Source organism: Lates calcarifer, linkage group LG6, assembly GCF_001640805.2.
Source record: "Lates calcarifer isolate ASB-BC8 linkage group LG6, TLL_Latcal_v3, whole genome shotgun sequence".
Taxonomy (NCBI): Eukaryota; Metazoa; Chordata; class Actinopteri; family Centropomidae; genus Lates; species Lates calcarifer.
This window is the reverse complement of record NC_066838.1, coordinates 8,627,245-8,645,382: the sequence shown is the minus strand read 5'-3', so window position 1 is coordinate 8,645,382 and position 18,138 is coordinate 8,627,245. Positions and strand designations below refer to the sequence as shown.

The window sequence follows — 18,138 nt, the reverse complement described above, 5'->3', positions numbered from 1 at the left end:
ACATAATTTAAGATCTAGGGTGAGGGGGGAAATCAGATTAACTTTTAATTAAACAAAATAAAATTAAATAAAGAGTCAAGTTAAAGAGTCTGAATAAATCATTTTCTGTTAAATCATTCTGGTATTTGTTTCAACAGTGATGCATTCATGAAGAACACAAAAAAAAAAAAGAGAAAGAAATGCAGCACATCCCGACAGTCTCATGACCATCTTTATCCTTTAAAAATCCTGCACTGTCATGACTCAGAACATGTAACTAATAGTAGTAAGTAAGTAATAATATGTTGTTTCTTGTTTTTGTTTTTTTTCATGATCTCACTTTTCCCACTATAACACAGAACAAAATGGTTTTCATTTAAAGTAACTGCATATTTTTATTGTGTTAATCAAAAACAATCTGACATGACATTTCACAAAGACCTCTGGGAGTATTACAGTGCACCATGTTAACTTTGGCCTTCGACCTTTGAACTTTCACCATCAGACCACTCTGCACATGCACACCACTGTTTCTTTGCCATTATATACAGAGCTCTGCTTTCCCCCAAAACTATCTCTCACACGCACACATAAACCACAAGCACACATTTCTCTCTCACTCACACACACATACACAAGCCTCTCCTTGTCATACAGGGGTGCGTCACATGGCATGAATTACAACAGGAGTGTTGATTGGAGGGCTGTGTGATCTACAAAGACTCTAATTAGACACCGTGGTCAGGAAAAATTTCCCCATTGGCCGTAATGTACAAAAATGGTTGAGGATGAGTCCTTTTTCAGCAGAACATGAACGATACAGATGTAAATCTACATTTATAAGAAAAATAAAAATCCACCACAACATATCAGCTTATCTTTGCACATAAATACATAGGAATAATAATAATATTCAAAATTGTGCTTTCTTTCTCTCGCTCTTTCGGTCCACCACACCATTGTCAAATGCATTAGCCACTAACATTGGTCATGCAATTTCAAAAGAGCACAAAACAACAGCTGGCTTAAAAGGGAGACTCGATCAAGTCTGACATCACTACCAATGTAAATAATGTTTTATTAAAGGACAAAGAAGTACACAACTAATAACCTTAATGTCCATTTAGAGAATTAGTAGCCTAAACTCAATATTTCTGTGGTTTAAATGCAGGTAATGGCGCATGCATGTACCAACAACATCTTCCCACAATTGAACACACATTCAATTTTTTAATGCCTTTTTTTGCATTGAATCCTCTGTTCCTGGGTGTGGTGTCAAAATGCAGAGTGTCCCTTTTACAGGCGTCAGTCAGTTCAGTTCGGTTCAAAGAGTTAATTACATCTCTATAAAGAAGGTATATAAATAACAATGACAATGATTCCATACACCTAAAATCCACTCACTGACCTAGTTTGTGCTGCCTCCTGTTATCACCTGCTATTACTTGGTTTCCTAAAGTACCTCAGGTTTGATCCAAGGGCCATTTGGGCACACATTTCTTTGTGTGAATTAATACCAAAGCCAAATGTAGAAGTATTAATACTATTACAAAAATACATTATTGTCTGAAGATACCGGGAATCTTTTAAAGCCATTCATGCTTTTGAAAAACTTGTGGTAGCAGCACAAATTAGACCATATATCCATCATAAAAATCATAATGAGATTTGATGAATGTAGGAATGCATGTTTTATCTTACAAGGCCAGTTGCTTTCTTTCTTGTCGACAGACTATGATATAATAAAATATGGTACCACAGGTAGGCTCTTCTTCTGAGCCTATACACACAATGGACACTAGGGGACAGGCTACACACACCATGTTAGCACAGACAACCAACAAACGAGGTTTCTTTACAGATAATACGAGAAATTGGACTAAAGACAGAGAGAAGGAAGACCTTATTACACTAATTGTCCATTAGGAAGAGATGACATCGTTAAGCAGCAAAAGTTAATTATTAATGACCGTAACACTACATTGAAATGTGACCACAACAGTGTATGAAGTCAGATGAAAGTTCTTTTTTCTTTTCTTTTTTTTTGCCAACAGTGAAATGCATTGTGGGTAGCACAGATGAACAGCTTTCTGTACATTTTACTGTGCTGAATGAGGAGTCAGTGACTGTCATTAATATTTGCATATATGTATTTATCACAAACAACATATGCAAGAACAGTGTAAAAGAGCAAGGAGTAGAAGTACCATTTAGAATACAAAGGAAAAAAAAATCATAGTTTCACTCATAAATATCATGCTAATATATATACTGTACTGTAGCCCAGAAACATGGGTTGTCATACTTGGAGTCCACTAAGATCTTTCCTCCTCCTCCTCATTGCAGTAATGCCTCCCAACCCGAACCACTGTGTTCATGATTTTTCCTTGATGTTAATGCACAAAACATTGAACACAGTCAAAGAAAACCAATAAATAGTGAATTGTATAGGTTTTGGTTCATGCCAAAACTCTTATTTTATATGCAGTTTCAGTACTAACTATATTTATGTATGTTACGCAATTAAAACTTGTTTGATTTGCCTTTAGAACTTGACTTCTTGGTGCTTCAGCTTTGTCTGTGTACTGTAAACATCTTGTCTTTCTCTCACATCATGGAATGCAGTAGTTTTTCCACCCCTCATTCTCTAGTGGTTTGGACCAGTAAAGCAATATAATCATATCTGGCCAGATATGACTTCTCTTTAACCATAACTGCATTGTATTGTGTGATTTATTTTGCTGCAACATGCCTCAATGTGCCTAAGGAAACCACTAAGAAACCTACTATATAATATAACCAGTTCTGCACCATACTGATCTATTCCACAGGCTGCCCCACACAGCCGGCATCTCTGCCTCATCTGTGATGTATGTATTATGTAGTATGCACACAAGACCAAGTGAAAAGTGAGGTTGATGGAAATATGTGCACGAAGAGCACCATAGGAAGTTGATCGATTCATCTGTAGAAATAATGTTTTAAAAAGTGTTTATCTGTCTGCATGCTGGTGCAATTGCACATAGATAGTTAAGTGTGTTTCCAGTTAGAGACCATTACTTTGTAGTATTTTCCAGTTTCTACATTCTTTCCCATTATGCATCACACTCAAGTCCACCATTTTTCTACATTGGCATTAAATCTTCAGGCAGGAAAAGCCATGAAGACACTTCATCTGAAAGTTTTTGCTCCAAGTGGTGTAGCCCAGAGGAGTGGGTGTTCATACTGTGACCGGCTCTCCACATATAATGTGTAGCTGGCATGTAGAGACAAACTTTTAAGATGTCTTCATCCTGTGCTGTGAACCCATCTTCCATATACAGTCAGTGGCAAAGGGAATGACAGGTGAGTTGCCCACAGATAATTGTGGGTTTACTCCCACGTACCTGCTTCAACACTCAATCTATGCTAGTGAACAGTGTAAAGGGATCGTGCAGAATCAATTTGGGCATTAAGGCAGCACATGCAGGGGCTGGCCAGTGGAACGAGGACTCAGGGATTAGGATTACCATATACTGGGGGCATCCATAGATAAATATACACAATAGAGGAGGTGCCATGTGTTTATGTGTGTGTGTGTGTTTGTGGTATGTGTTGTGTAAGTGAACATGTGCACATGTGTGTGCATGTGCGTGTGCATGTGCATGTCATATCTGTATGTGTGTAACCACCTCCAGGAGTTCTTGGTTTCTCAGTTTCTTTATGCCACTCTCCTCCTCTCTCACTGTATCAGTCATTCCTTTCTCCCTCCATCTCTTTCTCTATGCTGTTACTCCCCTGCGCTGCGTGGTGCCCGAGGGTTCGGTTTCCCATCGTGGGTCCGGCGGTTTCTCCCCTTCCTTATCTCCTGAAGATGCTTCCATTTCTTGTTAGCTGGGCGGACAACAGGGCCCAGAGGCGGGACGTCCTTCGCAGGAGCAGGAAAGACCTTATCCGCCTGGTCACTGCCGGCGTTCTTGCGTGCCCAAACTTGCTCACATATCTGGTCAACAGTGCTCAGGTTAGGGTGGTCCACCAGCTGCATGAAGTCCCGGTACCAAAGCTTTTGATTGGTCACTGGGGGTCCACCTCCGCTGCGGGGATCTAATCGGACAGGGGCATCAGAGGGTAGGTTGGAGACTGAGGAGGACGTCGAGGGCACAACTTCCAAGGTGATGCCTAGTAATGTCTGAGTGAAGCCGTGTTCCATAGCGTGGCACTGGTAGATGCCGATATCTCTCTTCAAGACACGGCGAATCAGAAGGCCCCTGTCTGTCTGGAGGACACGGTCATCTAGACGCACCTGGAAAACAGAAATAATCAATCATCAATCAATCTTCATAAAATTTTCAGATTAATGACTAAGAATGGACCCTTTCTTTTTTCTTACCGGCATCAATTTCACATATACTGTACACAGCAATGTAAAACCTTTTTGTGGATTGACAATGTCATTTCTCAAATTTCTTGGTTATAACCTCTCTTCGCCCTCTTAAATCCTTCTCACCTCTTCTCGCGGGTTCTGTGGATGTTTCTGAAAGGTCCAGGTGACCCTGGCCTGGAGGGATTTGGGGATACACTCCAAGAAAGTACTGCTTCCCTCAACGCCATACAGCTTCCTCTCTGCCACGCGGTGCTTATGGTGGTCTACAGGGGGCAGCAGAGACAAAGACATTATGGGCCTGCTGTAATTCAGAACCTGAGCCAACAGGCCCAGCAAGAATAGAGAAGGCAAAAAAAGAAAAAAAAAGAAAGGACAGAGCAAGACAGGACAGGACAGAACAATGCAGAAAGGTCAGGAGAGAAAGGCTTAAACGACCGGATGTGGCGAGATCAGACAGGACAGACCAAGGACAGACAGAATGGTATTGGACAGTAACTGAGCTGATAATGCTTGGCTGAGAAAGCCAGGCTTACTGTAAAACACATGCCCTGATCTATATAGACTAAATCATTAAAATAGTGACCGAGTCTTTTTCGGTCTTGTGAGCAAAATATGGAACCCATATTATTTCGTAGCACAATAGGGTCTTAGTCAACACTGGTTATTTACAGCCTCAGCGAGGGTACTAATGGGAAAGACACCAACACAATTGAGAGCATCCTGTAGAACATGTGAGTACTTGTCAGTATCTAATGGGCTTCATTTGAACATTTGTTCACATGTTAAATGTGTAATATCAAACAAGGACTTTTATTGTGCTGGCAGAAATTAGTCATGTATGCTGTCAATATGAGTGATGAGGTTTTATAGGGACAAAGACTCAGTGTCTGTGCCCAAAATCTTAGTAATTAATGAGAGTAAGTATGCTCAAGTATCAACAAGATTTCAGATTTTTTTAAAAACTTGACCTACTGACTACCTACATCAGGACCATTTTTCTTAACACCAGTTATATCACAGATTATTGGGGAAACAATGGTGTGTTAACTGCCAAACAGACTCCTGATCAGCACTTTGGGCACTCTCATCACAGGCAATTACTCTGGCCTTCATTAGTTTTACACAATTCTGCCCTGCATGCCACATGATGTAATCGTATTATTCAGGAGGTCCTCCAGTTTGAGCGATTAGCCTGATTCAGTAATGTGGCAGAAAGACAGATAGCGACAAAATGCAGCCATTGTGGTCTGGGAGGACAGGGGTCACCAGAGGTGAAAGGAGGAAGGATTTTGGACTTTTTGGCACAGGGACAGAGAGATGTCAGATGCCAAGTGTCTCAGTGAGTCAGAGCAGGAGGAGAGAGAGGCTTTGTTCTTATTTATTGAACATACCTCTGCAGCAATTCAACAATGAACAACCAGTAAAACTGCTTATGGTTTCATTTGAAGAGGAAGCAATAGAATATCAATAGATTTCCTGATGCCTTTAGAAAATACAAAAATGTGATGATGGTATTTGTGTGTGTGTGAGTGCTCAGTTAATCATCTGTTTATTCCGCACAATATTTCACATCAATGTGCTTTTAGGCTTTTGCTAAAAAGACCCGGCAAAAACATGCACTTTATATAAAAATGACAAATAAAAAAGATGTGGGGAAAGAGATTTGGCATTTTAAACACTTGTTTGTATGTCTGAGGATGTAATGACCATGCATTTATAATTAACAGGACAATTTGGAGTCATTATCATGTCAATATATTGTGTAAAATGTGCACTGAATCTTACCTCCAGAGCAGAGAGTGTTGGGGTCTCCATTCCTCACATCCTGGCGACGGAAACGTCTGTAAAATGTTGTTAAATAAGAGTTTCATAATCTACTTTAGGATTAAGAATTAGTTAGAAGTATTGCCACTGGGGTTTTTTGAGTGTTTTTTGCTTGGATTAATGAATAGTTATCTGGTGTGTGTCTTTGTTCATGTCACAGACCTCTTGGTGTTTGGAAGGTAGCGAGTACAGGATGTTCCATCCCAGGCGCAGTACGGGTCCCTGGCCAGGCAGCACTCAGCACAGGCTTTCCCATACACACTGCAGCGGTGAAGGGGAACCTGGGCAATGCCTGTGTCAGAGCCAACATACAGCTGTTGCTGTGAAGTGACAGAGGTTGGAGAGACAAGTTTTAAAAGAGGATTAGGAGTGTGCCTATATCAGAGTCAAAGTCCTACAGTGCATTTGATTCAATGCATTCAGTATAACTCACTTTTAAGTATAACAGACTTACCCGTTTTGAGGAGATCTGCATGTTGATGATAGATGACGCATCCTGAAGAGCAGAGTAGATAGATAGTAAAGGAATTACCACACTGTGCATATATATTTGGCAAATGATTTAAAATTCAAAAACTGTCATGTTTTATCATAGGTATCCAGTGCAGCGTAATAGTGTTTATATCTACAAGAAATGTAGGTATAAAAAAAACCCTCATCATCGTTTTCTTACTTTGAAGACCTCCAGTTCTTCCAGTAGAAGTTCCTCCATATTGTTCCAGCTCTCCTTGGGGACATTGATGACCTTTAGTATTGTCCCTTTGTCTGGAATAACAGATGCAAAGTGTTTTTAAATATGTTGTTTTATTACTTTTGTGTTTAAATCTAAATACTTAGATCTGAAAATAAGTAATTCACCTGTGCCAATAAACATGACATCATATTGTCCGTCAGCAGCACTGACTCTGTCCACAGCGATCTGTGTGAAGCTGTAGTCCACGTTAGTTCTGACGAAAACGGGCCTTCGGCTCATAGGATAGACCGGATTATACATCAGAGGGTGGTGACGTGCAAACTGGATCACATCATCTGGGAATCCCTTAGTGGACTCAAAGCTGCCAAATGTCTTGCTGGGACACTAAAGGAAGGCAATAAAGAAGAGTTTAATTCATAAGGTTCTTGTTTATACACACTTGAAAAGAGATGCAGCACAAAAAATACATCATCAAAACTGATGGCAAATTTTGTCCTTGGAAGTTTTTTACAAGTGTCTGAACATGTATGCTTCACATTTCTAAAAGCAGTTCAAAGGGTTTCAATAATCCAGCAAATCTACTTCTTCTGTAAATTATTTGTTATAGCTCTGTAGAACATGACTGACTATGAGTACATTTTGCCAGGTTTGGACTCAAATATTCCATAATGACTCATATTTGATGAGTAAATTTGTTTTGTGTTTATGTAAACTGGAATAAGCTGTCTGACTCATCAACTTTTCAGTTGGCCTGAAGTACACAAAGCCACAGTCCAGCAGGCCACAGAGAGGTGATTATGGCGTGATGGGTCACAGGGACGTGAGAGAGATTTTCTCCAGGTCAGAGTCCAGCTTCACTCTCTAATTAAAATTCCAGTCCTAGACTTTCATCACAGGAAACCTAACTTTTATATCCTTAAATATTCAGTAGTATCTTCTTGTATTTCTACTTTTTTCCCTTTAAAGTTTAATTGCAATACTTTCATTTTATTCCATTTTACAACATTTTGATGTATTTGTGGTTTTTATCCTACAGTTCTCATGGAGATAAAAACTTTCTGGTTTATGTATTTTAAACACCAAACCTTCTTTATCAGCAGTTTTGCATAATTCTCTTGTAGGCATGATTGATTTCTTGTAATTTTATTTGTTCTGCTAAATTTACAAACCAGTGAGGTGATGATGGCGTGAGAGAGGGTTTACTGTAGGCCAAATACAATTACTATTCTGCAGTCATACAATGGGGATTGTTCTGCTGTGGCAGTAACAGCTGAAGCAAATCCTGCTGATGCTATGCTTGTGTGCTTAGCAGAATGTAAGAGCCCTAATAAGCACATATTGATTGAGAGGAGATCTTTTGGATGAAATGAGGTCTAATACAGGGCACTGCAAATATATGAAGTGCAACAAGGACATATCACAAAGATATTACACAAGACACAACACTTTGTTTTTGTTTTTTGTTTTTTTTACAGCTTACAGAGTGTGACTCTTAATGTGAGTGAATATGAAGTGGTTCAATGTTCAGTGAGGAAATAATGAAACACGGGGTGCAAAGGCCTTCACATCTCTTACTTAACACTTATACAAAAGCAGAAATACTGTAATTTTAAATGTAAAGAGCTTACATTAATGATTGAATTTAAAAACATTTATGCATTAAAGAGTTTACATTTTGCAAGCAGGACAGAGAAATATGCTTAGTATTAAATGAAAGCATTCATTATGCAGAATGGCAGATGTCAGTCGTTTATTAAAATATGATATTGGATTATTAATGATGCATTAACATGTAAGCTATTTAGTGTTAGAGTGGGTTTATGGTGGAACAAATTTTAACTTCTATATATACTGATGGATACTTTAATCGACAGCAATGCATCATTCGGTATTTAATAATATGTTCAGATGTTTTCCATGTCAAATATAGTGTAATGTAATTATAATGTTTAGTATATAAATAATATATGTGTTTCCCTCTGAAATGTAGCATCATAAAATAGAAATACCCAGAAAAGTACGATAGTTCTGTCAATGTACTTTCATCATGGCTAAAAACTCTTGACATTACTCTACTGATGGGTCTTTACTGTTATTGACATACCATTCCTGGGCGGGGATAGGGAACTTTTCCCTGGAAGGGGACCCACTGGTAGTTGGGCCCCTCTTTGTGAGCGAATGGTCCCAGGAAAGCCCTCCGGATGTCATTCATGGAGTAGAGACACACAGCTGAGCCTTTAAATACACTGCTGCTGGGGGAAATGGGGAGCTGGGTTAGATACATCAAAACATACACACAACACACACACACAACTATCTCTTTTCCCCCTTTCTCTCTTTTTTGTACACACACACACACACACACTCACATAAATGGACTCTGACCTGGAAGTAGAGAAGACAGTGTAGACCAGGGGATTCTTTCTGTCCCTCGTCTGCAGCAGGAACACATCGCCTGGGGACGGACACACACACACACACTCTCAGGTCAGGTGGTGGTAGTACAGAGGTCAAAGGTTGAGAGAAAGATAAACAAAACCCTAAAGCAATGTCTAACTATTTTAAAGAGACATTTCACTGATAACTGTGGGTCATGACATGGAACAAACTCCACTACAGCTTTGGTTTGCAGTGGTTTGTAAAATTAAGATTTAGTCTCATTAAAATATTGTTACATCTGGTGGTTTGGGGCCACAAACAAGAAACTTTTCTGAGTCTTGGCTTATAATAAACAAAATACTGAAGTTTAAAGAATTGAATTATTAAAAGGATCTAACCTCAGGTATGGTCAGAAAACTCTTGGCTCATTGTTCATTTGAGGGAGTGTGAGAGATGTAGCCTAAGGTAGGGTTAGAATTTGGGCTAATTATTCCTCTTAGTTCACCTTTCACTGTGTCACAAGATAAGCACAAAGACAGATCATATTACAGCCCACAGACAGAGTCAGAGATCAATCAGAAACATCTTGAGAGCTGAAACTGATGCAACTGTTGTGCAAATCACATGAGATGTTATACTGCAATGTGTTGTTGGCAGTTGTTTTAATCAGAAATTGTCCATTCTTGTTATAATTCATTAATGATGTGTCTGAGTCTGGATTAGCATGAAATTATGGTATTTTAAGGAATATGTTGAGTTTAGTCAACTTTATTTTGGTCTGACTGTCATGATATTCAGTTTTTACAAATGCATAACATTTTAAAATGTATATTATGAGACATCCTATTTAAGCAGTGTAGACCTACTTGTCCTAGAATTTTATATGATTATTCATTTTATATTATGTTTCAATGATAGTATGATGAGGAAAAATGCTAAATCAGACTGCTGCTTGTAAGATGAGCAATCAAACAAAGTTACATAACTCTGTTTGACTGCTTATCTTACATAGTTGACAGAGAGAGACAGAGGTTAGATTTATGATTTGTTGTTAATATTTTCAAGCTGTATATTTCACTTTTGAAGAAAAGTCTTTTAGGATGAGGACTAACCAGTTGCTAACATTAACCTACACTCTGATATAGCAGCATCCTAAACTAGCCTCTTAACAGTGAGGAAATACTACACAGTAGATGTGTTTTGAACAGAGCTTTTTTTTAACGCAACCAGTAGCCCCACAAAAAGTAGCTGAAAGTAATGCCAGGTTAGGTTTACCATTGTCAGTAAGCTGGTTAACTGAGCATGCTAACATTTGCAGCTTAGATTCAAGCAAACACATGGTTTGATCCATTCTTTACACTTATGCTCTTGTGTTTTCACATTTTGAAAGGATAAAAAAGATACTATCCTCTAACTCTTTAGATGCTGAGTACAGCTCTTACAATACTCAGAAATCCAAAGCGTGACATGCCTGCCATGCCGAGTTATAGCTGCTAAATATTGATTGGGCAGTCATTATGTGGTAGAAGGGTTTAGTGAAGGGTCAATTGTTGCAGCAACTCAAACATGAATTACACTTGTGCTTTAGGTCTATGGACTTAAAGACTTAAAGTCACCTTTTTCTTACTGTATGAAGTCGTGAAACTGAAACAGTTTTAGCTCTTAGTTGTGAATATTTATGAGTAAAACTTGTGGGTGAACTGGCACCAGACATTTGTGGAATAATTCCTGTAAATTTAGAGTAAAATTATGTCTTCTTTATGATAAAATATTTCTTCTGCCCACAATCTATGCTTTAGACATTTGGCCTCACTTCTGGATCCTGTCTAATGAAAACACATTATTGCTTTTTGTCATACGAAGACTCACCAGAGACAAGGCTGCAACTTACTTTGAACCCACAGCAAAAACACTGGCCTTGGATCAGGCCAGAATCTATTACCAATTAATCTCTCACTCATGCTTTCTCCAAGTCTGCAGGAATGTGGGGCTAAATGGTGATCTACAATTGAGGTCAAAAATCCTGGTTAATTTATTATGCTGTCCTCAACTTTTTCTCCCTTTGCACCCACAGAATGTGCCTCTGGGTAAAAATCCAACAGACAAAGCAAGGTTGGAAAATCAGCCCAAATTTCAACTCTTTGTTTTGCTTTTTCTAACTTCTGAGGAATTGGATTACTTTATCATACTGCTGAGTATTTTGGATTGGCAATAAGAAAGGAGCCAAGACACCTAGATCAGTTTTGCCACTGTTATTTGAGTTGAGATGAAAGTTTGCGCCATATTACCACTCTGGCCTCTAGAGTGAGGTCAAAAGTGGGATGCCTTCAAGACCAAAAGGACGCATGTGACAACTTTCACTCGAGTTTCCTGCAGGGCCTTCACTTCAAACATAAATTATGTTACATCATACTTTTATTCTCACATAATTTTAGTCATAAATGAGTTGATACAGACAAGTATCTGTCATACTGACTGTGTGCACAGTGAACTTACGCAGCTCGTCAAAGTAAGTGTCGCTGCCATCAGCTCCTGGTACCGAGCAGATCAGCCGGGTCTTAAGGAATGTCGTCCACTTGTTCACCAGGCTCCGCTGACCGCCCATATCATTCTGATTCAAGACAGTTGCATCATTCAAGAGAGCATTCAATTTAAACTTGTTATTGTGTGAAAGAAGACAGTAAAAGCAGTGGTCATTTACTGGGCACAAGCCACTCACACTCATTTTGTTACAGCATCTGTAAAATAGCCAGGTTGAGTGGGCCTGATGAATGCTGGTGGGTTTTTTTTTTTTTTTCAATGAAATAATCTCTCACCCTACAGAGTTGTCCAATGCGGGAGTAAGTGGACTTTCCAAGCCCCTGGGCCTCAACTGCCGTCTCACGGAAGAAGAAAAATATCTTGTCATCATCAGGGTTTTCACTCTCAGGGACCCAAAAGGAACCAACAAACTTTGGTTCTGGAACATACAAGAATATATTGTTAAACCAGTATTTTCTCAAAAATGAATAATCAGATTCAGTTTAACAAGTGAACTCAGGCAAAAAAGAATTGATGCCTAACCTGACTCATTAACACACAAACATACCATTGAGCCAGCGTGAGTCATGCTGTTCAGTGCGGATGGAGGGGCGTTTCCCAAGGCTTCTGAAGATGGTGAAGTCACGTCCCATTAAGTCTGTGGCCACACCTGCATATAGCTCATCACCTAGGAGACAGAATTAATCAATAACTCACTGATTGGTCAGAAGAGCTTTAATGATGGCTGGGTCTATACCAATGCTATGTCATAAATATTAGAAAAATATTAGAAAATGAATACAAAAATAATGTTTGCAATCCATACATTTCTGAGGCAGCACAGGCACAATTTTGGGATGGACTACAATTAATCAGTAAGGATAAAACTTTCGTACACAAGCCAAATTTAGAGTAAAAATCTATAGTCAATGGATAATTAGCTCTTATTAATGTGTATGGGTTTATTTACCAACGAGCACAGAGGCAGCATTGTGGCGAGGATCATAGGGACTCTTTCCTTTCCCATCCTCCACCTTAGAGGGGTCAATCCTGAACACATGGTCCTGATGGAGAGAGAGGACAGAGGTACATGTATTTAAGGTGTAATCACACATACAGTACACTTGCTCCTCTTTTGCCAGAACCATATAGTCATTTTTGGGTTGAGATTTCAGGTCAGTGGTTTTGGCAGCATGAGGGAGAACAACAAATTTGAAACCAGCGCGCTGAGCTGAGCGTGATAGATTTGTGTACACTCTTTGCCATAACTTACCTTCTCTACAGCATCACTCATTACTCCAGTTTGCCTTGAGTCTGTTTTGTCATGCAAAGCTTTCCAAGCATGAGTAACCGCTAGATATCAAATGTCAACATTCATCGCTTAATATGCATAAACCTTTTGTTGTCAGATTCTGTCCTGCAGATTGTGCAGATTATATTCTCACCCATAATGAACAGAAAGTAATTTGGTTGGCAAAAAGACTGACTCACATTTTCAGGCATCTGAATGCAATTTTTGTGTTTGCGTGTGTCTGAGTTAGAATAGCTTCTTGTTTGAGTGGGAGAGAATGAAAGAAAGTAGTTATTTAGCACTTAGAAGCCTGAAAAAAGTTATTATAGTTCTGGTAGGCTAACAATAATAGGACATCAAAGCTGAAAACTTGTCAACACTTAAAGGCCAAAACGCAAAGAGAAAGCTACGTCTAGAACAATACCTGTGTATATGTGGGCTAAGCTTCAGTTAGCTGTTTGTTAGATAACCATGCAAAAACTAAGATTTGTTGTATTGTTTCTCAGTGCAATGACAATAAAGTATCTATCTACCGATGAGGGTCTCCATGTTTTTGTTTGGAACCGTTAAAGAGGACTGTTGCTAATAAAGTCTTTAGCCTAATAAACTGCCAATTGAGTGTATCACAAATGGTGGTTGAGATATTTTAAGTGTCCTGTACCTGTACTATACCTTCCAGCCTGTATGATTATGTTTTTAGATTTGATCTTGTGATGAATTTATATCATTTGAAGGAAAAAATAAGAATTGAATACTTCAGTTAAGCAGTTTGTGTGTGTTTGTGTTGGTTTTGCTTTGCATTTTCCTCACCTCCATCCTGTGTCCCACCTCCACAAAGGCACAGGTAGGGTGGAAGGCCCCAGTTCCACAGGCGTACAGGTGGGTGCGGTTATAGTGGTGCACGATCTTCACATAGTTCACGCAGTCAGACTGAAAGACATACACACAGATATACAGTCAGTGAATTCAATATCTTGAATTGCAATTTGAGAGTTTGTCTTTAAGAAACAAATCTTCATTGATTTAGATTTTTCTTTTTCTCCTACATGCATGAATTAAATGCAGCTCCAGAGAATTATACACACTGCAGATATAACATTCTTGAAGGGAAATACTATCTATTTATTTACTTTACTGTTTACTTTAAAAAAAAATACCATACGTAAAATTCACTAGCACATTGTCACTTAAACCACACTAAAGCCCCTGAACTTACCTGGAAGTATTATAGTTAGCTGCATTCCAGTTAATTAACATGTTAGCACCCAGAAAAACACACTATAAACCCAGCATTGCCTTGACAAAACTGTGCATTCCTCACATAGCTCCTCTCTCCCTGTCTGCCTGTGATAACATTGTCGAGTCCCCAGCTCGTCCTCCAACACACTGTTGTGACAGCTTTTGTGTCCTGGCTGTACTGCAATGTGTGTGTGTGTGTGTGTGTGTGTGTGTGTGTGTGTGATGTGCAGAAGAATGTGTGTGTACTAAGGGTAACACGTGAAAGCACATAAAAGTCAGAAGTATAATGAGTGCCTGAAACTGTGAGCTAAACCACAACCAGGAAGCTTACTGTTTAGTAACCTATGTAATGTTATGGTACATGTAGGCTAATGATCCAAACACCTTAAAAAGTAAACATACATCCAAATTTTGATAGTGTTATTATTTTCAATGTAGTTATTACTGGATAATCTATAAGGTGGTAATATATAGGCTAATACTCTACTCTTTGACAGGACAACAGTTGGATGCAGCTGAGCTACTGTATACTGTTCTTTGTGGTGAACATGCATATGCAAGCATAATGAAGTAAAGTATAAAATAGCCACTGTGGTACTACAGTTTTCCAGCTTAGTTTTGGGGATAACATTTATTTTCCATCCCTGAGTTGTATATTATGCTTGGCATTTGTTTGACACATTTGTTGGTACATGTTTTATACAGGCTTAGTTAAAACATTTACACCAGTAAATCTCAGTGAGGTGGAGCAGCAAGTGAACCACACAAAGCAAAAGACAAAAATACCTATGAATAAACACACACACACACACACACACACACACACACACACACACACACAGACACACACACTTAATTCAGTTTCAACTAGTTTTGCATTCTGCCACACAGTGTACACTTATTCTCTTTCTAGCTCAGAGCTGGATGAAATGATCACTTTCTTATCAATAAATAATGATATCCATTAGATTACAGCCAGCAAGTGGTTAATTTAGCTTAACAAAAAGACTGAGAGCAGGGGGAAACAGCTAGTCAGGCTCTGTCCAAAGATAACAAAGTGTGCCTTCAGTACCAGCACCAGTCAGTTGCAGCTACTAGCATTTTCTACCTGTTTCAAGTCTTTATGCTAAACTAGGCTCGTGGCTGTTTTCATATTTATTGTACATATATGGGGGTGATACTGATCTTCTTTGTATCAGCAAGCAAGAGTAGAGGGCTTATATTAATGTAATAAGTACAATTCTCAGTATTGTTACCCCTACCTGTTCTTTCCCTCCTTATTCTAATCTAGACAGCAGGTTATTGACCCACAGACACATCTGTTCATCTTGGAGTCTGGTTACAGTAAAGCTGGCTCTCAGGAGATTTACTGTACACTACCAGACTGGATGGTACACACTCCTTTTCTAGTAAGAGACATAATCTTAACACCAGGCTTTGAGAATACTGGACCATTGTCCAAGCACTCCATTAGTGATTAGAACATGGACACCATGATTATCATGAATATCAGTAGTATTTGGCTGGGAGCTTTGTGTTGTCATTACAAAACTATTTGATTTCTCCCAGAAAATGTAGTCTTCAAGAAGATCTTGCCATCTTTACACACTACTGTAACACACTGCTGTACACACACACACACACACACACACACACACTGGCTCACTACTGTAGATACACACTGGCTCTCACATCTAATGTAACTATCCCTCCCTTTCTCTCCTATGTACTTTTCCCCAGACAGTCCATGATAACATCTGTCTGTTGATCAAGTTACAAACACTTTTGGGTCCCCGGGGGTCGCTGGAGGTTTATAAATGAATCTTTCCATAAGCCACAGACTGGGATAATGACCAACCTATCTGTGTGCGTACCCCTATTAGTTTGATAGTTCAAAGTCTGAAGAGACAGCCTAATTTAATTTGTAAGTAATCATATCTTTATTTGGCATTTGTTTTAATTTTCCAGATTTGAGATTAAACTGATTTGTCTTAATCAGAGAGAGAGGGCATGTCTCTCTATATATATTTTTATATTTGATAATGGTTTTATGTTTAAGTTGTTGTTGTATTATGAATACTGGTTATGTTTTTTTTTTTTGTTTTTTTTAAATAAGACAAAATGCAAATTTTTGAGGTCAGGGATTTTTTTTTTTTTTACTGTTTCCATGTTTCTGTTATCTACACATTTATTCTCTGCTTTAATCAAATGTCTTTCTTCATCTGTCTTTCAGCCTCACCCAAGGGTGACAGACAGAAAGACCAGGTTGTGAAAGCAGTGACACAGGTGGAATTGTGGCTCATTAGGCCTGACACACACACACACACACACACACACACACACACACACACAAAACCCTCAGTGGTTTAGAACAAAGCCCTGCTTTTCAGCCTTTGAAACACACCAGGGAGTTAGAGTTGGAGCTGTTGGTGTGTGAATACATACATGTGTGCATATGTGTTTATGTGTGCATGCATTCACATGTGTAGGTGTTTAACCAATCGATGGGCCGATTAAGCCGTTGACAAACACAGGAGACCTCTGTTTTCCATGAAGGAAGGGGCACACACGCTCCAACTTTGCCTTCACCTTAAGGCTGACACACGTTTAAACCTTGAATGAAAACACGCACATTCAAACACACACCTCAGCCTCACCCTAACACCAACATGTTCCACTGCTAAAACATGCTCTTACCAATTTTCAGTCTTCAGTTTTTTTTTTTTCTGTGTGTGTGTGTGTGTGAAGCCAGACCTCCTCCTCCTCCCCAACTCAACTCCCATTATATTTTAAGCCCTTAGTGCATGTGCGTTTGCATGTGTGTCAGAGGGCAGAGGAAGGTGAGGGAGTCAGCGGAGTGGTGGTTTAACAAAGTCAATTCTTTGATGTGACAAAAGAGAAAGACAGCAAGAGGAAAAGAAAAAGTAAGAAGAGAAAAGACGCATGAAAGACCTTGAAAAGATCAGAAGGGCAGGAGGAGAGCGAGGAAGGTGAATTATGCCAGCAATCACATTTCCTTGGTGTGTGTGTGTGTGTGTGGGTGGGTGGGTGTTAGTGGGAGTGTTAAAGGGTTCACTGGTCAACCTTTGACCTACCACTGACTCATTAGCAGAAACAGTGAGCAAAACGCAGGCTGCGACCTCACAGTGGCCCAAGCTTTAGGTCTTGCCTTCAGGTCTCGTCTTGTAAAGATGTATTGTTCTGCTGTGGATGTCTTTTTCTCCTTTTCTCTCTTTATCCTTTCCATTCTAGAGATGATTAACCCAATCTACCTATTTATTATTTCAGCCATTATCTGTCCTTCCTGATGTCCAGCTCTGTCTCACAAAGCAAGGTTTTCAGTCCAAGGTTTTCAGTATGTGAAATATTATGTATTGGGTCATAAAAAGCTAAGTGCAAATGAAAAGTACAATTTATTCAATATTGTAATGATATTTCATGATCCTGTTTACCAAAAAAAGGTTCACCATGTTATGTATGTGTTGTTTCTTTAATGTATCAGCACCCAGTCATGGTTAAATGGCCATTATTTATTATGTTAGAATATTGCCAGGCCGATGTAATTTATTACAAAGTTTGAATGGCCATGCTCATTTCTCTTTTTTCCTCATTTTATTTGGCACTCATATTTTTTCGACCCATTTAAACACATATTTTACTTATTTTATTGCATCATTGTAAAAGTTTGGATAGAAACAGAGCTTATGTTTATCTTTCTTTTTCTGTTTTGACTGTGTCTGACAGCAAAGAGTCTAAGCCGTCCAGGAATCTTTAATAAAGTTAATAGCTGAGAGCTTTTGACTGAACACACAGAACCACAGCACACAGTAGACAACCATTAGATACACA

General features: G+C 39.0%; 1 protein-coding gene across 2 annotated transcripts in view; it reads right to left on the bottom strand.

Moving 5' to 3' along the window:
• Positions 1 to 348: 348 nt before the first annotated feature.
• Positions 349 to 18,138, bottom strand: part of sema3b (sema domain, immunoglobulin domain (Ig), short basic domain, secreted, (semaphorin) 3B) — a 75,884-nt gene continuing 58,094 nt past the window's right edge. For both annotated transcript variants that reach the window (XM_018689013.2, XM_018689010.2), the window contains exons 5-18: positions 13,861 to 13,980; positions 12,730 to 12,823; positions 12,328 to 12,447; positions 12,056 to 12,198; positions 11,736 to 11,850; positions 9,246 to 9,315; positions 8,965 to 9,109; positions 7,025 to 7,244; positions 6,840 to 6,931; positions 6,621 to 6,662; positions 6,329 to 6,486; positions 6,128 to 6,183; positions 4,466 to 4,605; positions 349 to 4,261 (exon numbers count right to left, since the gene is read on the bottom strand). In XM_018689013.2, coding sequence (XP_018544529.1) covers positions 3,749 to 4,261; positions 4,466 to 4,605; positions 6,128 to 6,183; positions 6,329 to 6,486; positions 6,621 to 6,662; positions 6,840 to 6,931; positions 7,025 to 7,244; positions 8,965 to 9,109; positions 9,246 to 9,315; positions 11,736 to 11,850; positions 12,056 to 12,198; positions 12,328 to 12,447; positions 12,730 to 12,823; positions 13,861 to 13,980 — 2,028 coding nt within the window. In that variant the 3' untranslated portion in view covers positions 349 to 3,748. The remainder of the gene's footprint in view (positions 4,262 to 4,465; positions 4,606 to 6,127; positions 6,184 to 6,328; positions 6,487 to 6,620; positions 6,663 to 6,839; positions 6,932 to 7,024; positions 7,245 to 8,964; positions 9,110 to 9,245; positions 9,316 to 11,735; positions 11,851 to 12,055; positions 12,199 to 12,327; positions 12,448 to 12,729; positions 12,824 to 13,860; positions 13,981 to 18,138) is intronic.